The following is a 19,498-nucleotide window of genomic DNA, read 5'->3' on the forward strand; positions in this document are numbered from 1 at the left end:
CCCTAAAAAAACAAAAGAAGGGGTAAAGCTGCTTCTGGCTTCTGTCCTTTCAGGATGCTAAAATGAAATCCAAAAAACCTGTAATACATCATCCCAACTTTCCTTTTGTTTTACTGGCCACTCTAAATTCATAACAATGAACTTCAACCCCCCTCTGAATTCCGCTTTCTGAGAGGGTTTACATGCATGGCTTGTGGTCCATCTGGACAATTCTATGGTTCACAGCTTTGTCAGCTGCTGTGCTCTTCCCATGGGACTCTTGAGCTTGGCCAGTTATGCTGGTGACAGTGGACTGCTCCTCATGTTAAGTCCAACACCCAGGCACATACAGGAGAGGTAAAAAAGTAACAGGAAGAATTTGGGAGGGAAGTGTGTGAGCTCCCCTCACTGTAAGGAACCAGGAGGGACTGAACTCCTTTCAACTGGGCTTGCTATTGCATAGAGAACTGATGTTTCTCCTCACTTCCAGTGGCCTCCATAATCCCTTCCATGCTTGCTTGATTCCTGTTGAGACTAAAGCTATCAGATACTTAATCAAACAGACAGTATTTTCCTTTGGTGTTTGAGTGGATTTTTGGTTTTCCAAATCTATGGGTTTTAATCCCATAAGCTGCTTTGGGGAAAGGAGAGAACAGGTAGCAAACAGAACTTAAGTTCAGTCTTCTTTTTTTTTTTTTTCCCTGATATCTGGCTTTTCTTTTGCTCACAATACCATTGTTTTGAGATAAAAACAGCACCATTATCCAACAAAAAAATCAGCAGATACCCTTGTTCCTTGTAGGGTGATACACTGCAAGCATCTTTGTACTGTCAGCCTGCTGCTCCTGCAAGTTATTCATCTGAACTAATACGTGCAAGGAGGGAGATGCTAATGCCACCATGCACACTGGTGGGGCTTGTCTGACTAACAAGTGATGTAATTCATTGCATTTCTTGTATTTCTTCTCTTCCTGTATGCCAATCTGCCTTATTCTAATTAAAACAACATATGCAGCTAGATGTGCTTTTCTTGCTCATTTTATACTTCAAGCTTTGCATCTTTCCGCCCAAAATTTCCCTTCTTGTGGCATTTATTCTCAATTACGTCCACATCTTGGACATTGCTAGCTGAATAAAAACTGCAGCAACTATAGGGTTCACCAGAATAAAAAATACTAGACTTTGGCAAGAAATGGTATTGCCCTGGCTTAAGATCCTTTCTAACACTGCAAGACAACTCTCTAGACCTGTGTGACTGACAGATCAGATTCCCTTCACAGTTTCTCTTCTTGTGTACTCTATTAACTAGAACTTGCTGGATATTATGGCTGTACTATGCTGAAACCACTTGCAATAAGATTTCAAAGCTATATTTTAATATCACTTTGATGAAGGAAACTTTCACAAACTTTTAAGGTATCAGAACCTGTTGTTAGACATGAGGCCCCTTTTTGTCTTGCTAAGTTTCGAGTAATATGCTTTACTTGTAGGTGCCACTACTATCTTTTCCACAGCATTTCATTTCTTTGGTGTTGTTTTTCTGTTTTGTTCATCCATTTCATGATTGCCTTTATTAGCTTTTAGTAACAGTTGATGATCACCACATATTTCAAAATACCAGAACCACAGCGATGTTCAATTCAATGATCTGTTCTCACTGTTTCCACACATCACCCTGATTCTTAGCCTTGTATATATTATATTATTCCATTGACTCAGTTTTCAAGGCCAAGCCTTTAAAATATGAACATTCAACACAATGCTATGCTTTTTGATAGCAGCTTGATTTCAGTGTGCTGAGACCACCAACTCCCAGAGTAAACATTACTGTTATTTTATTCCCCAGTATCCCTGTATATTTATACAGATATTTGCTGATTGCCTTTTCTGAGACTTGAAGATCTCTGGAACATGAACTGCATCACTGAAGTTTGTCTCAGGAAAAGCAGGATTAGGTGCTACAATAACACTAATATTTCCTAGTAATTGCTGTCATGGGATTTTCATGCATACAATTTTAAAAAAGAAAAAACAAGGCTGGGGAAAACAAACAAGCAACAGACTAAACAGTGAGGAGTTTCACCATCCTGAGCTAGGACTTAAAAATCAACCTGAGTCACACTATTCAAAACAATCATAGCAACAATCTCAAAATCAGGAACACTGCTTTAATATAAAAACTTTGAACTATTTTTCTAATATTTCTTTTTAAAAATCTAATTCAGTTTTAATTTTAAAAGTTGTCTTAATTTTTTTCGAAGTGTAATATGCATTTTTCTAGGATCTTTCAAAATTATGCTTTACAGCTTGTGACTTCTGTTTTGACTAACTCAGTTTACCACCAAAAACATCTCGATGAAAAATTCCTAAACCAGCTCAAGTAAGAAGTTATTTTTCAAAACATGCTTTTGTCTTTCTGACAGCATCCTCAAAGTGGTAGTAGGAATTCTTAAAATTAACAGAAGGTGTATGTGGAGGAGGTGGGAAGCTTGGAAAGAGTGCTCCAAATGCCAGATCTATCATCTGTATTATTAGTGTGTCAGATCTGGTGCATATGAACATGCATTCCTGTGCAATGAATACCCCTCATGATACATGATTCCCGAGGTAGTGTTGAAAATGTGATGAGGTGTCCATTTAAGACTGAAGGAATGCCCTGAGTAAGGAGCAAAACAGGATCCTGAACTGCTACAGCCCCATGCAGGGGAGGGAAGCACCTATTTACTACATTTTAAATGAGTTGCAGTGTGAAGTTAAAAATAAAAACAGCAAAGGGAAGAGTGCATCTTTGATGAAGAGACAGTGTCAGCTCAGGAAGCTCAAAGGCCAGGCAAGCTCTACAAGACAGGGTTGTCTCTCTTGGCTTCTCCCTAAGTAAGTCCACTCAGGCCATGCATAATGGCTGAGTTGCAGCCTGGGCTTCCGTGAGGAAGATATATCAAAGAAATCCTGAGAAGTTAGGAAGAGAGACTGATGTCATATATAAATGCAAAGTATTTTTCTTTTGCAACTTTTTCCCCAAGTTTTATAATCACAGAAATACTGCATGGTTGCAAGGTTACCCCCAAAATTGTTGCAGGTGAGCAAAACAAAACACTAATAAATATGGATATTTAGCATCCATTTCCCTGCAGATTGCACAGCTCAGCTTTGGGATTGGCAGGGGTGTATCAGGGCAGAGAGGGAAAGCCTCAGTTAATGCACTGATACGCCTCCAGCAGCAGACAGAAGGTGGAACATATTGTGTATGTTTCATCAACCACGTATTGTGACTATCTCCTTGGCTTTGCTGTTTTGATCTACACCTTAGGATCTTGTGAACACGTAACTGTGAGAAAACTCTTGTATTGCCATCATCCCTAGAGTCAGTCAATAGCTTTCATTGATAGTTGCGCAGACAAATGCTTAGGAAGACCTGAAGGAAGTGGTGGCTGGTGAGGAAATTTTACCACCTCAGTGAAAGAGTATCTCAGCTAACACCTTCTGTGCCACCACCTCTCCTCTGCAGGTCATTCCGCTTCCATTTGATGCCTCGTAATTGGGCCCTTGCCATACTACTGTTACCAGAGCGAAGGGCTGGTGGGAATGATTTCATCTGATCTACCCAAAAAGGTCCCTCATGTCCCAGGTATTTTTCCTGGATGCCATGAGGCAAAAAAACAAGATGCCAAAGGCAGAATTTATCAATCACTCCATTAGGAACCCCACCATATTCCAAAATGCCTATTAATTATCATAAAACCATCCCATGCAAAAACACACTCCTCTACCTCACCTACTCAGAGAACTCACATCCTGGCATCTCTTGCATCTTCCCCTTCAGCTTTGTTTACATCCTCTGAGATTTCCATTCCTTCTTCAGCCCATGCAAAGCAAGAGATATTCCTGGCATCCATGTGTGCATTGCCATGGTTACCTAGTTCATCTGCAGCAAAATGGGTTGGTCCATGACCTGACACTGCAGCTCCAGGAATACACTCCTCCCTTGTCCACCGCTTCTCAACCTCTCCGGCTGCAGCTGTTCTTTGGGAAAATCTCAACGCAAGCAACAGTGGGGTGTAAATCTCAACCCAACGCAAACTCTCCCAAAGCCTTTAGTGCATTTTTTTCCCCTATACAGCGTCTCTGAGCATGGTTTTCGGCAGGCCCAGTCCTCAAAAAATTCCAAAAAATTTTTCCAGCAAGCCGTCATCACTAGGACACCTGCAGACTTGTCCTGCTGCAATTTATTTGAGGGCACACTCTTTGCCTGAAAATTTTAACTTAGAAATTTAGCCTCAAAAGCACACTTACAAGAACAGTTGCAACCACACAACTACCTGAGTTTGTCTGGGAAAAACAAAGGTTTGGGGCATGAGAATGAGGACCAAGAAGTCTTAAACAAGGGTCTCAGCAGGATGGGGGGGAAAACAGCTCCCTCGCAGAAAAGCAGCTTGTGTTTCTTTGGTCACAAATTTTACAGTACAATTTGAATTAACTGTCATCCACTGAGATTTCAGCAAGCCAGACATCACTCCTAAATAAGTGCTCAATATCAAACGAGGTATAAACAACAAAATATTGATAAAATATAATGAAGACAAATTTCAATGCAGGCAGAAGGCACATGTATCTCCACAACTGGCTCAAATTTTTGCAGAAACAAAGCTTATTAACTTTGTTTTTTAAGCAACATCACCCTCACAGCTTTTTTTCTCCAGGCAATATTTATAACAAAATAGATGTGTAAACTGTTATGAAGAATCCCTGCTCACACCATTCATCTGTTTCCATAATTAATGTTTCTAATATTCATACCAAATTTGACCTATTTAAATAAAGCAATGATGTAATAACTGGAAATAGTACACTACATATGTGTACCACACAATGTCAAGGCAAACACAGATGTATCTTATGGTGATTCTGAAAACACAAATACCAATGAATCTCTGCAAGGAAACCAAAAGCTGGTAAAATTTGAAATGGCTTTGTAGTCATATAGTTATGTAAAATAAAGTGAAGTTCTCCAGACTTGATTTATCATGGCTAAAACAGAGTGGGTAATTTTTCTGCATCTCAACAGCAAAAAAAAACCCCAGTCAAATGAAAAATCAACACAAAAATGACAACTCATACACCTACCTTTTCCATTTATCGTTAATGCTGATGCAATTGTGGCTGTTACTGGCACTGGCAATTGTGGCACTAATGGATGTATCCTTGGTCGGCTCCCCATCCTAGCACGCTCTGCACCAGGTCCTAATAAAGCTCCCACAGGTTTTTCTGCTGCTACTTCTGGTGCTACAGAGTCATCTTGATCTTGCTCTATATGGTCCATTTTATCTGGGCTTTCATTCTGGAAGCCATCAACTGTTGTCCGGCTCTTAATTGGACTTTTGGGCACTAGGATTTTAATACCTGATTTTGCAAGGTCCATATTTTTACGTCCAGAAAGAGATGGTGAATTGTTTTTCCGGAACTTCTGCGTGGCAGAAAAAAGTTGGTTATTTTTTGACTCATGTTCTTTATTCATAACTAAAGATTTAGAAGATGTCTTTGAAAAAGAACTATTGGTAGATCTAGAAATTTGTTTTCTGGCGTTATTTGGAGAGGTCCTGTTTGTCCTGGTTAATGTGCTTTCTTTCTGCTTTTCATTGTGGCGTCTGTTAAATTCATGTATATATTCCTCACAATTAACAAGGTGCTGTTCTGGCTCCCAAGTATCATCTTCACTGTCATATCCTTTCCATCGCACCAAATACTCTGTTTTTCCCTTCTTGTTTTTCCTCTTGTCAACAATTCTCTCTACCTGTTAAAAAGGAAAAATAAGGATTAGACATGGGCAGATACACAACCCAAGAGAGCGACATGCGTGTGAAAAATTTCTAAAGTGTAAACAGACCTTAAAATATTCTCGTGGTTTTGTAATTCTGCATTGTAGCTCTAGAGCTTATAGTCTTTCACTACTGACTGGAAATCCCTCTCTTTAAACTTTAAATTATTACTTTTATCTCAAAAACATGTTCTAGAATACCAAAATTGTTGTTCACTAAGTATTTTGCAAGCACAAGAATCTAAATATGACATATTAAAATTGACCATCAGCACTGGCCTCAGCAAAGCTCTTGCACCAACTTCAATGTGGACAGGGTTTTCCCTCTCTGAATATAGAAGTCATGTTTAAATATGCTGTACAAATACAGTGTGTTTACCTTACCAAACTTATCAATTTGATATTGTTTGAATAATTTGCTTGCTTAGCATAAGGCATGTGTGAGAATCTCTTACTTACAGTGAACTAATCTTTAGCTACCAGGGACACTATGGAACACCTTAGGAACAGGGGCAAATTCAGCCAGTTTTTTTTTAGAGCCTTTTGTGAAAACAGAGAATTTGTTTTTGCCAAAGCCATTGATACACATACTTGAACAAATTACCATGCCTCACTTATCTGCAAATAGAGATGATATTTATGTCACAAGTATTAAGCAGGCACATGCTACAACTGCATGTGGGACCCACAGGCTGGAGGAATTCAGGCACTGGGGTAAAGCAGACAGGGCAGACAGCAGCAGCTGCAGGGACAGAGGCTCATGCCTCAGACCAGAACCCATGCCAATCATGTTAATCCTGTGGAAAGGGAATTCTTTTATGGAAAAAGATATATAAGTGCAAAGCTAGTCTTAGGATTTCCCCTTCTTATTTCATTTTTCCTACCCAGGCTGATTATTCTGGTAAATCCCCCATGCCACTTCATTTCAGTCACAGGACTGATACACCTTTTCTTACTCATCTCCCTCTTCTTTTTGATATTGAAAAAAAAAAAAAAGGGCAGGGGGGTTTGGGGCTATTATTTATTAATTTAACTCCCAGCCCTCCACGAACAAAGACCATGCATAGAAGCCAAAATCACACCTACCTAGAAGAACCTCTGAAGAAAGAGTGACATTTACTGGAGTGGCATTAACCAAATGGAATGTCTACAGAACAGTTTAGCAGGAGGGGAGGAAAATACAAGTATGTGTGGGGCACATATAAATCATGTACATATATGGTATATGATTAATTACCAAATCACATGACTGCTGACAACAGATTCTCTTAAGAGTGCATCTCAATTTTACACATGGCACGCTATCATAATGTACTCCCTGGTTTTCAACAGTGAGGTTAAATGCTTACTATTATTATAATCTCAGCAGCAATATAAGGACATACCCTACAACTGCATGTGATACCCTGCAGGTGCTGTACTATGCAGTCCTGTCATCAGGATGTTGCACAGTTCTGTCTACCAGGTCTTAGAAAAGCACAACCAAATCAACAACACAAAAATAAAAACCAAATACGAACAACCTCCACCTTTACTTTGTTAATGAGTTCAATGCATTCTACAGAGAGACGTGCAATATAAATTGTCCATATTTTATTTAAAATCTTAAAATACACTAAAATGCATTAAAACTATTATTATTCTGATTATGTAACTTTTTAGTAGTTACTGGGCTTAAAAAAAACCATGCAGCTAGCAAAATGAAACTTGTTTTTCCATGAAACTATTTAAGGACATCTTAAAAGAAAATACAACTCCAAATAAGAAAGTCACTGTGGAGAAACATGCCTGCAATTTTTTTTAGTAGAGACTGAGTAAAAAGACCTTCAAATATTTAGTCAGAAATGTTAAATTAAAAACTAAGACTAAACTCATGAATCAAACTTCCTATCTTGTCAAAAAAGCAGTTTCTGCTAGTCTCGCTTATCCTCTCTGCCTCTCTTGACCTTCCAAAATAGATTTTAAAAGCACGATTCTCAGAGAAAGATCTCTACTACTAGCAAGGTATTTTTATTCTCTAGGAGGAAATCTTTGTAATGAACAGCACCAATTACTGGGCACAAAGTTTTACTACTGTCTTTCAATACTGAAAGGCCACCCATTAAGGACATGCCCTTTTCAAATAGGAAACCATCCCTCTCATTGAAAAAAAGAGACACCTTGCAGAGATAACAGATGAACTCTAGAACAGGAGACACAAAAATCCATTCTTAACCCGATGATTTATGGAGCAAGCAGAAATGCATAAAGAAAACAGTTATATTTAGCTGTATTGTCAAAGCCTGCAACAAAACCTATTTTTGACATTTCTCCTTTTGATTAAAAGGACTTTTTTTCCTAACCCTTTATTGTTTCTTGAATACATTTTTTTATTTACAACACAAAAATTATAGCAATGAACCTGTGATACACAGTTTATGATGCAGCTTCAGAGCTTTAGTGAGGCACTTATTTTTTTGGATCGACTCAGTTTGGTTAGTTTGACTCCCCTAAAAGCATTTGAAAAACTGCTCAGGAATATTCTGCCTCAATACTATTGCTGATGATAACAGCTATATAAATGTTTCTCAGCCAGAATTGGGAGCAAGACTACATCCTTTGCCATTATCACACTAGAAATGCTGACAAGGAGTACTTTGTGACAACTACCATGTCTACAGTGTCCCTCCCATGCCCTGTGCCATGGGGTAGTACTTATTTTTAGAGATTAAAAGGTTCTGTACTGCAGAATTTGCCATTAATGGTTAGTTTTCAAGTATTGTAGAAGAATCACCACAAAACAGAAAATAATATTAAAAAAAGATAAAACAGATGTGAGTGAAAAGTTATCAGGCAAACTACCTGGGTGGCAAAAAAATAACATCTCCCTGTTTATTTTAGCAGGCTAAGTTATCACTTTCCCCACCTGGAGGGTGTACTGATCAATGACACTCAAAAATTCAGCCAGCAGAAGAACTGACAGAAAACCAATGAGCTGCTCAGAGGTATAATCCAACACTGAAATGCACGAAGTATAACCCCACACACCATAACTATACCTGAGATTTGCCATCTGTAAAATTGGAAATTCCCCTTCTTTCCATGAATGTGGTAAAATTGGTTCTTGCTTGCTTTCTCTCCCTGGGGAGTTTAATTGCTTTTATTAGCAATATATACAGAACTTACCCTCAAAAAACAAAAAAAGCCCCAAACAGACAGACAAGAACAATGTAAGGTTGTAAGCAGGCTAAAGTGCTGTCTGGCTACAGCTGCACCAGGTGAAAATGGCAACACTGCAACTCCTCCTCCCTGTCCTGTGCTCAGAGACAACAGCTCCTCCCCACCTGTCAGCAAACTTCTTCCGTAATTATTCCATAATGTAGTTCTGTCAAAGTGACCTGGTTTAGATATTAAGAATACCTGAGCTAATGTAGGTATCCTGAAATAACTGGTTTGGAGAGCAGCCACATATGCGGTATTTTCTGACACATCTAAGAGGACTGCAACTTTTCAGCAGAGAACAACAAACACCTATGGGCTGGACTGGTCCAGTAACCTCACTGTCAAACAAGGGACATGCATTCTTAATCCCTGATGAGAGATCTTTAGTTTAGGTCAACATAAGTAAGTGTGAAATTCAAAAGAACATTCTCAATCTAAAGCATTGTAATTTGGGCACATTTGTAAACTCGATATAAGGCATACTCTGTCATTGTATATGTGTGTACATATATATATTTAAAAGATCATACTTTTACTTAACAGAACATTTGAACAAATTAAACTAAAGGTATATCTATCAGTGGGTGGGGAAGCAACAAAAACCATAAATATCAAAATAAACACATGTAAATATTCAATGTAAATATTCAATGAGTATTGCCTTGTTTATAATAAATAGTTTGTGCACTCCCATCATGTTCTTTACTGTCCTCACATTCATGTCAGGCTAAATTAATTTAAAGTTAACAGAATAGAATCTACTTGACTTCATACTCTATCTGTTGTCTGTAAAATATAGGAGAACGCATTGTTCTGTTAGCTGGAGGCTATCTTTACATTACTGTTTTGGTTCAGAGCAGTAGTGCAATTTGGAAAAAAATCCTTCTCTCCTCTGCATTACTGCTGCTTACTGTGGAATGGTTTTGTTCACAGACCACTTTTGGTACACATGATGTGGATTCTTTATGGATAAATATAAACTGGAAATGGAAATGTATCAATGCAATGGTGTTATCTGTCATGCTTTAACCCCTAAGGGTGCACACAGATCCAAGCAAGTAACACCTCAGAACAGTTTCAATACATGGAGTGGCATGGATATTTGATCCTGAGAGGCTCCACTAAATCTAGTCCAAAATAAAAGTGCTGCACAGCAGAATATGTAGAGGTGGGGGTCACAGCACCAACTGCTTCACTCCACTGATTTTCTCCACTTGAGCCAAATTACTACTGTAGATATTCCCCAAGTCAGAGACAGAAAGCTGGAATAAACGCAAGTCTTACATGACACAGATGTATGTGCTACAAGTGAGCAGTCACCTTCCCTTAAATTGGAAACTGTTTCAGACACCAATGGGACCTAAATGATCCCCCATAAGCAATCAGCAATGTTTACAAGTGATTATAGCTTCCATTTATTAAAATTTTGCAGAAGTCAATGTTAAACAGTATTCAAATACTTCTTACTGTAAATAAAATAAATGCATTCTACATTAAAAAAATCAACTAATAAATAGCAGCATACAACACAAAAACCAGTAAGTGCCATGTTTGCCTGAAGTAGTTTTGGGAAAACAGTTATTCAAAAAGACATTTGACAGGATGTCAAAACACACCTGAAGGTCTGTAAAATGTGCACTAAAATCTTAAATGTACACACTTTTTATTAGAAAATACATAATTTCCCATAGGATGACTTAAGGCCAGTTCAGAGTATCACTCACTGCAGTTAGCACCAGCAGGGAAATTTTTAAAACAGCTTAACACAGATACTTAGAATATCAAAATCATAGTATTGTATGCTTCAAGTTCCAATAGCATAATTAAAATTCACACTAGGATATCATATAAATCCAAGAGTTCACCTTCACTGCAGCTCCATGTTGCTCTGTTCACGCAAGCCTGGGAGCTGCACACATCATCCTGCTGCCACATGCTCCTGGAGCTGACTGATTTGATTAGCAGAACAGACTGATTGGATTAACAGTCGATGAATTGCTGTAAACTGAGCTGCTGCATCCTTATGGTATGACTGACCAGAGTGTCTGTACAGTACCGGACTGGCCATGGTTAGGGCTGTATTAACATATATATTGTTCTGGAAGCCAGAGCTGCACAAAATAAATGTAGATCAGATGTGGGCAGATTATTGCCTTTCTGTTAAATTAGCTACAGCAGATAATATAGCTTTAGTGTTGCTTTTGTGACAGTTCTGAGATGAGGGATCATACCTGATCTGGCTCAAGGCCTGCCAATGCAGAGTTCACTAACTCGACTGTCTTCAGGCAATCAGGACCAGCAGGAGGAGCTCATACAGGATCATCACTTTCCAACCCACAGCCAATCCAACCTCCTCTGGAGGAAGCAGTGTGTGCAGTGATGTTGGAACACACTCATGTCTATGAGGAGTCCCACAAGGGGCTAATACATTTGCTGTGGTGCTTCACGCTAGCAGTGCAATAAAGAGAACTGCATAGCTCAACCCTCCTTTCAAAAATTAAATAGCTGCGCTAAAACAAATATTAAGATTTCTCTTCTTCCCAAGCTCTATATCAATCAAATCCATTTCTTTAGGATTCCTGGACACAAGTCATGCAAGAGCTAACTTTGTGGCTATCAGCAAGATTAAATTAATACAGTGTCCTGCAGGTTATAATTCACATTTTAATTCACCCTCTATATGAATTTCTAATAAAGTTGCCTAAAAAATGACAATTGTCTCTGTCAAGTTCATTATTTATCATCAACTTTAAGTTTCACATCCTCTCATGGTCTTAACAAAGACAATAGACAAAATAGTTTAATTACTGCATTCTCATCAATGCTAGTGATTCCAGGGAATCACAGCTGTGGTGTATGCCATGCCTGGCTGCACAGCCACCTCCTGAAAAGGCATTTCAGAAGGTTTTATACCTTGTACCTACATTAAACAAACTAATCACTGTATGTGCAACTCCTTTATGATGTATTAAAACGTCCAGATCACAATCAGAAAAAAGATCTTTGTAACAACCCTTTTCCATACAGGACAGCAGGGAAACAGGTATGGAGGGAGGACCTGTGACAAAGTCACTTTGCTTTAGAGAATTAACTCCCTGGATAAACATTTTGCCTGAGATTTACTTCCTCACAAGTCACCACTGATGACTGATGCTAAACTGTCAGCATCACAGATCTTACGAGATGTAATTTACATAGAAATAATTACAACAGTTGTGATGCAAGTTACAGCCTACTATAGAATTTGTCAACTGCTTTACCCTAACTATAGTTACCTAGCTATTGCAAAAATGGTTAGAAAATCTTATTCTCATCAACTCACTGTTCACAGAAGTTCTAACCTTTTATTTACACTAAGGTAAGACAGACATACACTTTCAATTTTGAAAAAAAGAATTAAAATCCATGCAAAGCTGTTAATATCTGTACAAATATAATATAAACACCTGCAACAATAGATTCTTACGAAAGGTTTTTGTCCTTTTGAAATAAGAACAAGTAGCATCAAATGGGCTTATCATCTTAAATGGAAAAGGTCCTCACCAGAAGAAACTGTTACAAACCACTACCATTGGATTTAGGAAATGCATTTTTGTCAGTCAAAGCTATTACATAAGTATTACTATGTTATTAAGTTATCAAAAATTCTATTATTGCTAGTTGCTAGAAGATTCCAGCATCACCCACATATGGAATGCCAAAGGAAATTCTTCTCATTTTCAATTCATTTGTAAAAGCTACATGTCAGGAGGTAAATCCTGGACATTTTTTTCCCAGAGGTAAATATTCTGTCTGCACTTGCCAAATTCTCTTGCTCATATCTCTCCACTGCAATCATAAAAAGTGAAGGTCCAAAACTTGGTGCTACCAATGTTTTGACAAATAAAAAATATAGAAAACTGAAATGTATATTCATTATTGACAACTCTGGAAACATGAAAGGATAAACTCTCACCCAAAGATGCCCATTTTGTAAAAGTAGGGGAAATGTAGAAATAATCTAAAGCTACCTCACAGCTTCAACAGCTTGACAGCTATTTGCTTAAAGGATAAGACAGACAGAAATATTGTCTCTTTGTCCTTCAGCTACAATAATACAGAGTAGCAGATAAAGAATTTGTCAATATTAAGTATCAGGACTGAAAACTTGCTTTCAAAGCAGGAGAAACTGGACCTTCAACAGTGCTGAAGTACAAATCACTGATAAAGATTCAAAATATTTTATCTAAAAAGAGTGTCTTGAGAGTAGGTCACAGCAAAACTGCACTCCAAATGTTAGAGAACACTTTGTCACAGCTAACCAAACTTCAGAAATGGGAATGGTAACAAGAAAAAGGAGCAGAAAAAAGAAAATCATAGGACAGTTGCAGAGTGAACTTGGTATACAGTAGTCAGTTTATCACATTTCACTTAATTCTACAGCAGTTTCATCTACCCACACCAAACAAGACTTTTCAGCAATCTATTGCTTGCAGAAGCTGTAGTAACAAGCCTGCTACTGTAGATCATGTGACCAAACCTCAGTAAGAAGGGACACAAACCTCTGCTCTTAGAAGCTTATTCAGTAGCAGTCTCTTCTTCCTTTTTCCTCTTAGAGGTCCAGGGATGCTAGTTCTAAATACAGTACCAAGAGCTTTCTCTGGAATCATTCCATCCAAGAAGGCACAATACGTACTTACAGCCTCCTACCTGGCTCCTCTCACCCTTGCATAAAAGCTTATTTCAGTAAGAAATAAAGCTCCTGGATACAAGACCATAACAATTCTTGTTTTCAAATACAAAGGTGCTGAACAATTCTAGATCATAGTTAAGAACAACATTATTTGCTGGCTCCTTCTGTATTCCTTACCTCAAAGCCAATATGTTCTAGAGGAATGTGCATCCTTGGTCACTCTGCCTGCAATATGACTTCTCTCAATCCTTGATCTAGAAAAGCCAGTGATATGGATATTTCCACTAATTAATCAACCTCAATGCTTGCACAGCTGCCTCTTAGTTCTGACATTCTACTTCTTTAAGAGATTTATTAGTAGATGAACTATTTTTTCCAGATGGAAAAAGGTATTTTTCTGGTTTGGGTCTCAAGACCCTCCATCTCTCCATCTTTAGTCTGAACCTAAACTCATTTCTTATTTAATACCACTGCAGCTTCCATGCCTACACTCTCCCCTTTGCTTTTGTAACCAGGTTGTGGGTACAAATAAAGCTCTGGGATTGCTGGTAACTCTGCTTGGCAAATATACTTTCAAGGTTTCAAAGTTTATTAGTAAAAACAGGTTCTACAATGTTCATCCAGCGTGTACCTTCCTAACAACAACCAAAAAAACTTTAGAGTACACAGAAGTAAGTTCGTGATCTTCACACTTAATTAGCTTTTTACTAGGCCTGCACACTGCACATGAGTAGTACAAGTTTTGCAGTAAGGTATGTATTCAAATGACTTTCTTGTTTCACCAGTATTTGTAACTTTCAGGGCTTCCTAACTTTCATTCTTCAAACATGCCAATCAGAAATAAAACTAGCTTACACTTCATCACTGGATTTAACACACATACCTCCTGCTGGTGTAATTTGCATGAAGATATATTCCCAATAATTACCATTTTCCCGAAATGCATCTAAAGCTTGCATACATTTTAACATCAAATCACTAATTACTCAACCTAACATATTACGTTGATATTAGAACTCCTGAATCAAAGGGATTGATGACTAAGATTGGGTTTTGTTGCCTTTTGAAAATATGCACTGTCTTAAGCTCTGTTATTTACTGATCCTATCCACCATCAGTTTATATATGCATACTAAAAGTAACAGACACTAGGCATTGGTCTTATTACACTGATGTTGGTTAATAAAACACATCCCCTTTCAAAATCCCTCATGCTTTGGCAAGAACAAAGCAGAAAAAGCAAAGTATTTTAGGCTTGCAAAATGGCAAGTTCATTAACAGCAGCTTTTGTTGAGATAAATAAACTAATATTCCAATAATTCTTTTTTTTTTTTTTTACAAGCTGGGTAGCAGCAACTTCTCTATTGCGTGGTTAACATTAATTTCTGAAGTAATATAGATACAAAAACCTTCCTCATAAGCATCTTCTATTTCCTGTAATCTGGAGTGAAGTGGGATAAGGAAAAATAGATGCAGTTTCTAGAACTGGGTAATAAAATATTTTCAAAAGGTTATTCTTTACTCAAACCACTTCTTCCTGAACAGTATTTTTCTCCAGAAAGTATCACCTCAACACTGGCTGTAGCATGAAGTAGCCATTGAACTCTTGAAAAAACACTTAAAAATTGCACCCTTTAAGGTCGCAACACAGATATTAAAGCAACCTGAACTATTTGTACTGCAGATTTTGCCACTGCTCTTTAAAGTCTGTGAATAGCCAGAGCTCTTTCCCAAAAAAGAGCCACAACTGAAATTTCCACTTAGGTAGAAATGACACAGCACTACAACTTGCTAAAGTCCCCCCCTTAAGAGCAAAGGAACCAAGAGTTACCTTCTACAAGCACAAATGTCCTTCTCTATGTGCATTCCAGTCTTTCCCTCTGCACAGATGTCATATAAAATAATCTGCCAACTTTCTATAACTACCACAAAAAAAAGTAAGTAAAGTATCACATGCTTTTTGCAAAGGAAGAACATATTTTTCTGTATTCTCCACCAGATATGGATACTGTATTGGCTTTTGGTGTATCCTTACCCACATACTGGACTTAATTATTTTGTTCTTTGGAAAACAACTAAGTAATCTCTCATGCTATCTCCTTCACTTTCAGTTGCTTTTTATTCCTTTCCCTCTGTCCGTGTGAATCTGATATTGCTATTTGCAGTGCTTTTCCTAATCCCACATCATAGTTTGCTCTCCAAATAATGCCTTGAAGATTATTTTCCGCATAATTTATACTGTAATGGTGTATTAAACCCTTACTCAATTCTCTAGATTCAACGCTGAAGTAATTTGTAAAATACTCTGCAAAGTAACACTTTTTAATTTTAAAAAAATTAAAAATCATCATGTTCAATTCAATCTATGCAGCTGTTTGTGGTACAGCAACTGTTCACAGACAGATTTTATTATGTAGAAAGCATTTCAACTTAGACCCAAACCTTTCTTTTTGCCTTAGTTTCTTCAGTGATAAATCTCAAATTATTTCTATAGTGTAGGGAACAAATGACTGTCTCACATCTTGGTTTATGAAATAGATGAATAGATGAATCCGCTAATTTGTGTGTATGGAAAATCCAGACTTCAGCATGTAATGCACTGGCACCTATTTTCCCCTCCACTGTGTCTTTTCATATCTAAAATCAGTTTAAATATGCACTGTAACTGTGAACACGTTTTTTAAGCTCTGTTTTTTATATATAACACCTTAGACTTATTGCTCTTTCTCCATCAAAGAAAACAAGATATCCAAAGTAATACTACAACAATAATGTAAAAAATCACATAACATTATCTTACATTGCAATATAAGCATTATTGACTGTTTCTCAGTGCAGGCAACTGTAATCACAGGCCAGTGTCGCCATCAGGGAGCTACTCTTCAGAAACAGCTATTGCCTCACAAAACAAAACAATCTTTCCTACACAAGTAATGCCAGTCAGTTTCTTTGCATAAACAATTCCTCAAATTCAGGGTATGGTCAGCCAAGGTCTAACATGTTGGCCTTCCAAACTTTTAACCTTGGTAGTCCCTGCCTCCATAAAATAGAAATAATTTATTTAGAAGCAACTTTTCAAATTCCAAGAATATGGCATCATAGTTATTTTATCATAACCCAGTTACAGTAATATTGAAATATAAAAGTATGTTTTGCTTTCTTTAAAATTTGGCTGGAATGACAGGTGAGAGTTCCTTTTTCTCTATACATTTGTCTTTATGCCTAGCATTATTACTGCATAACCATAGTGTATCCAAAGAATGTATGCTGTAAATTCCTTTTTAAGTGCCCACCTGTTTATAGAAATAGTCACATTTTAAAAATATTTGGAATTCAGAATCTTCATTTAAAACACTTTCCCTTTCATCAGGTGCTGCTAATTAATCTAGTCATTTCTTGACAATGCCCAGTACCACCTGTAAACTCAAAATAGCCCATCATTAACTTGCATATATTTTAAAGCATACTTTTAAAAAAGAGGATTGCATATAAAAGGTCTTTGTGATAATTTTGGATAGCATTTTTAATACTTTAGCACCATAGTATACTCAGCACAGGATTTCAACTTATCTCTGTAGTTACTAAAAATTAAACTAAATGAATTCATATTGTTACCATTATAACAGTGCTACAGAGAACAGAATTTAATCTCTAAAACAAATGCACAAATTCAGATACAATCCAAAGCATTAAAGTGTGTGTAAAGGGATTTCCTGTAAACTGTGTCCAGACTGCTGTACATAATCATGTAGCTCATGAGACTGCATCTTCCACACCTTGCTACTTCAGTAACACAAATATTCAGCGTTTTCCTTGCTATTTTTATAATTACTAATCAGTCACCAAGACATGGATATATGGATGGAGCATTCAGTGGATAAAGAATTGGCAGGATGGTTGCCTGCAAAGAATTGCAGTCAATGGCTTGATGCCCACGTGGAGACCAGTGATGAGTGGTATCCCCCTGGGAGTCAGTCCTGGGGCCAATGCTGTTCAATATCTTTGTCAGCAACATGGACAGTGGGACTGAATGCACCCTCAGCATGTTTGCCAGTGACACCGAGCTTTGTGGGGCAGTCAGCATGCTGGAGGGAAGGGATGGCATCCAGAGGGACCTGGACAGGCTGGAGAGGTAGGACTGTGCAAACCTCATGAAGTTCAACAAAGCCAAGTGCAAGGTCCTGCACATGGGTCAGGGCAATCCCAGGAACACCAACAGGTTGGGTGAAGTGACTGAGAGCAGCCCTGTGGAGAAGAAGTTGCTGGGAGGTGGCTGACAGAAAACTCAATATGAGCCAGCAGTGTGTGCTCACAGCCCAGAAAGCCAATGGAACCCTGGGCTGCATCCAAAGGAGGCTGCCTAAATGGTTAATGGAGGTGATTCTCCCACTCTACTCTGCTCTCATGAGACCCCACCTGCACTACTGCACACCATTCTGGGGCCCTCAACATAAGGAGATGGAACTGCTAGAGCAAGTCCAGAGGAAGACCACAAAGTTGAGGACTGAAGCACCTCCCCTACAAAGACAGGCCAGTAAGGTTATCATGGAATCATAGAATATCCAGAGTTGGAAGGGCCATCAAGTCCAACCCCTGGCCCTGCACAGCACCATCCCCAAGAGTCACACCCTGTCCCCAAGAGCATTGTCCAAAAGTTTCTTAAACTCTGTCAGGCTTGGTGCTGTGACCACTTCCCTGGGGAGCCTGTTCCAGTGCTCAACCACCCTCTGGGTAAAGAAAGTTTCTGTAATACCCAAACTAAACCACTCCTGAAACAACTCCAGTCCATTCCCTCAGGTCCTGTCACTGGACACCACAGAGAAGAGATCAGTGTCTGCCTCTCTGTTCCTCTCATAACGAAGCTATAGACTGCCATAAGAACTCCCTTCAGTCTCCTCTCCTCCAGGTTGAAAAGACCAAGTGGCCTCAGCCACTCTTCATATGGCTTCCCCTCTAGATCCTTTAAAATCTTGATTGAGGAGAGTTCAGCCTAGAGAAGAGAAGGTTGCATGGCGACCTTGTAGCAGCTTTTCAGTACCTGAAAAGGCACTACAGGGAAGCCAGAGTGGGACTCTGCATCAGGAAGTGGATGCCCCATCCCTGGAAGTGTTCAAGACCAGGCTGGATAGTGCTTTGAGCAACCTGGTCTAGAGGGAGGGAGGGAAGAAAGGAGGCAGGAAGGAATGAAGGCAGGAAGGAAGCCACAAAGGATTGCTTTTAAGGCTCCTTCGAACAAAACCCATTATATATAGCACTGTTTAGTTTAGATTTTTATTTTAAAGCTATGCTTTTCATAATATTGAGTGAGATTAGTCATGCCATCAATGGAAAATAATTTTTTTAAAACTGAAATAAAACAGTTAAGTGTATTAGGTAAAGTTAAATATCCTTTAATAACTCTTTCAACTTTTTTCTTTAAAAAAGTGTTTTTCTCTTAATTTTTCTTTCTTTTAAGACATGATAGTAATGTGTGAACATAATTTCTGGGGGAATGCAAGATTTATTTAGGGTGTTTTTCCTTCAACAGATGAGGTCTTAAAAACCCCACCTTCCTAGTTTTCGTAATTACAATCCATGATAACAAACACCTTTGTTTGAAAACGGAACAACTTGGCTTGGAAGAACATAGCTGATTCCTTGCTTCCTTCCAAAAAGTAGCAATGTTACAAATTAAACTGGTGAATGGATCTCCCTAAACTTAAATACATCCAAATTGTTTTGGCTTTCAGCTGGATTATTGTGTAATCATCCCCTTATGTGATGCAAGCGAGACAGAGCAGAGTAAAAAGGAAGTGGAGATACAGCAGTGATAAGTTTTTTTTTCAATAATA

The 19,498-nt window shown here is 38.2% G+C and overlaps 1 protein-coding gene across 2 annotated transcripts in view; it reads right to left on the reverse strand.

Annotated features, from left to right (window-relative positions):
* CDYL (chromodomain Y like) overlaps positions 1 to 19,498 on the reverse strand; it is a 105,657-nt gene that overhangs the window by 53,664 nt on the left and 32,495 nt on the right. For both annotated transcript variants that reach the window (XM_085051979.1, XM_085051980.1), the window contains exon 2: positions 5,104 to 5,770. In XM_085051979.1, the coding sequence (XP_084908105.1) occupies positions 5,104 to 5,770 (667 nt within the window). The remainder of the gene's footprint in view (positions 1 to 5,103; positions 5,771 to 19,498) is intronic.

This window comes from Lichenostomus cassidix, chromosome 2, assembly GCF_008360975.1.
Source record: "Lichenostomus cassidix isolate B80296 chromosome 2, HeHo_3.0, whole genome shotgun sequence".
In the NCBI taxonomy this organism is placed as follows: Eukaryota; Metazoa; Chordata; class Aves; order Passeriformes; family Meliphagidae; genus Lichenostomus; species Lichenostomus cassidix.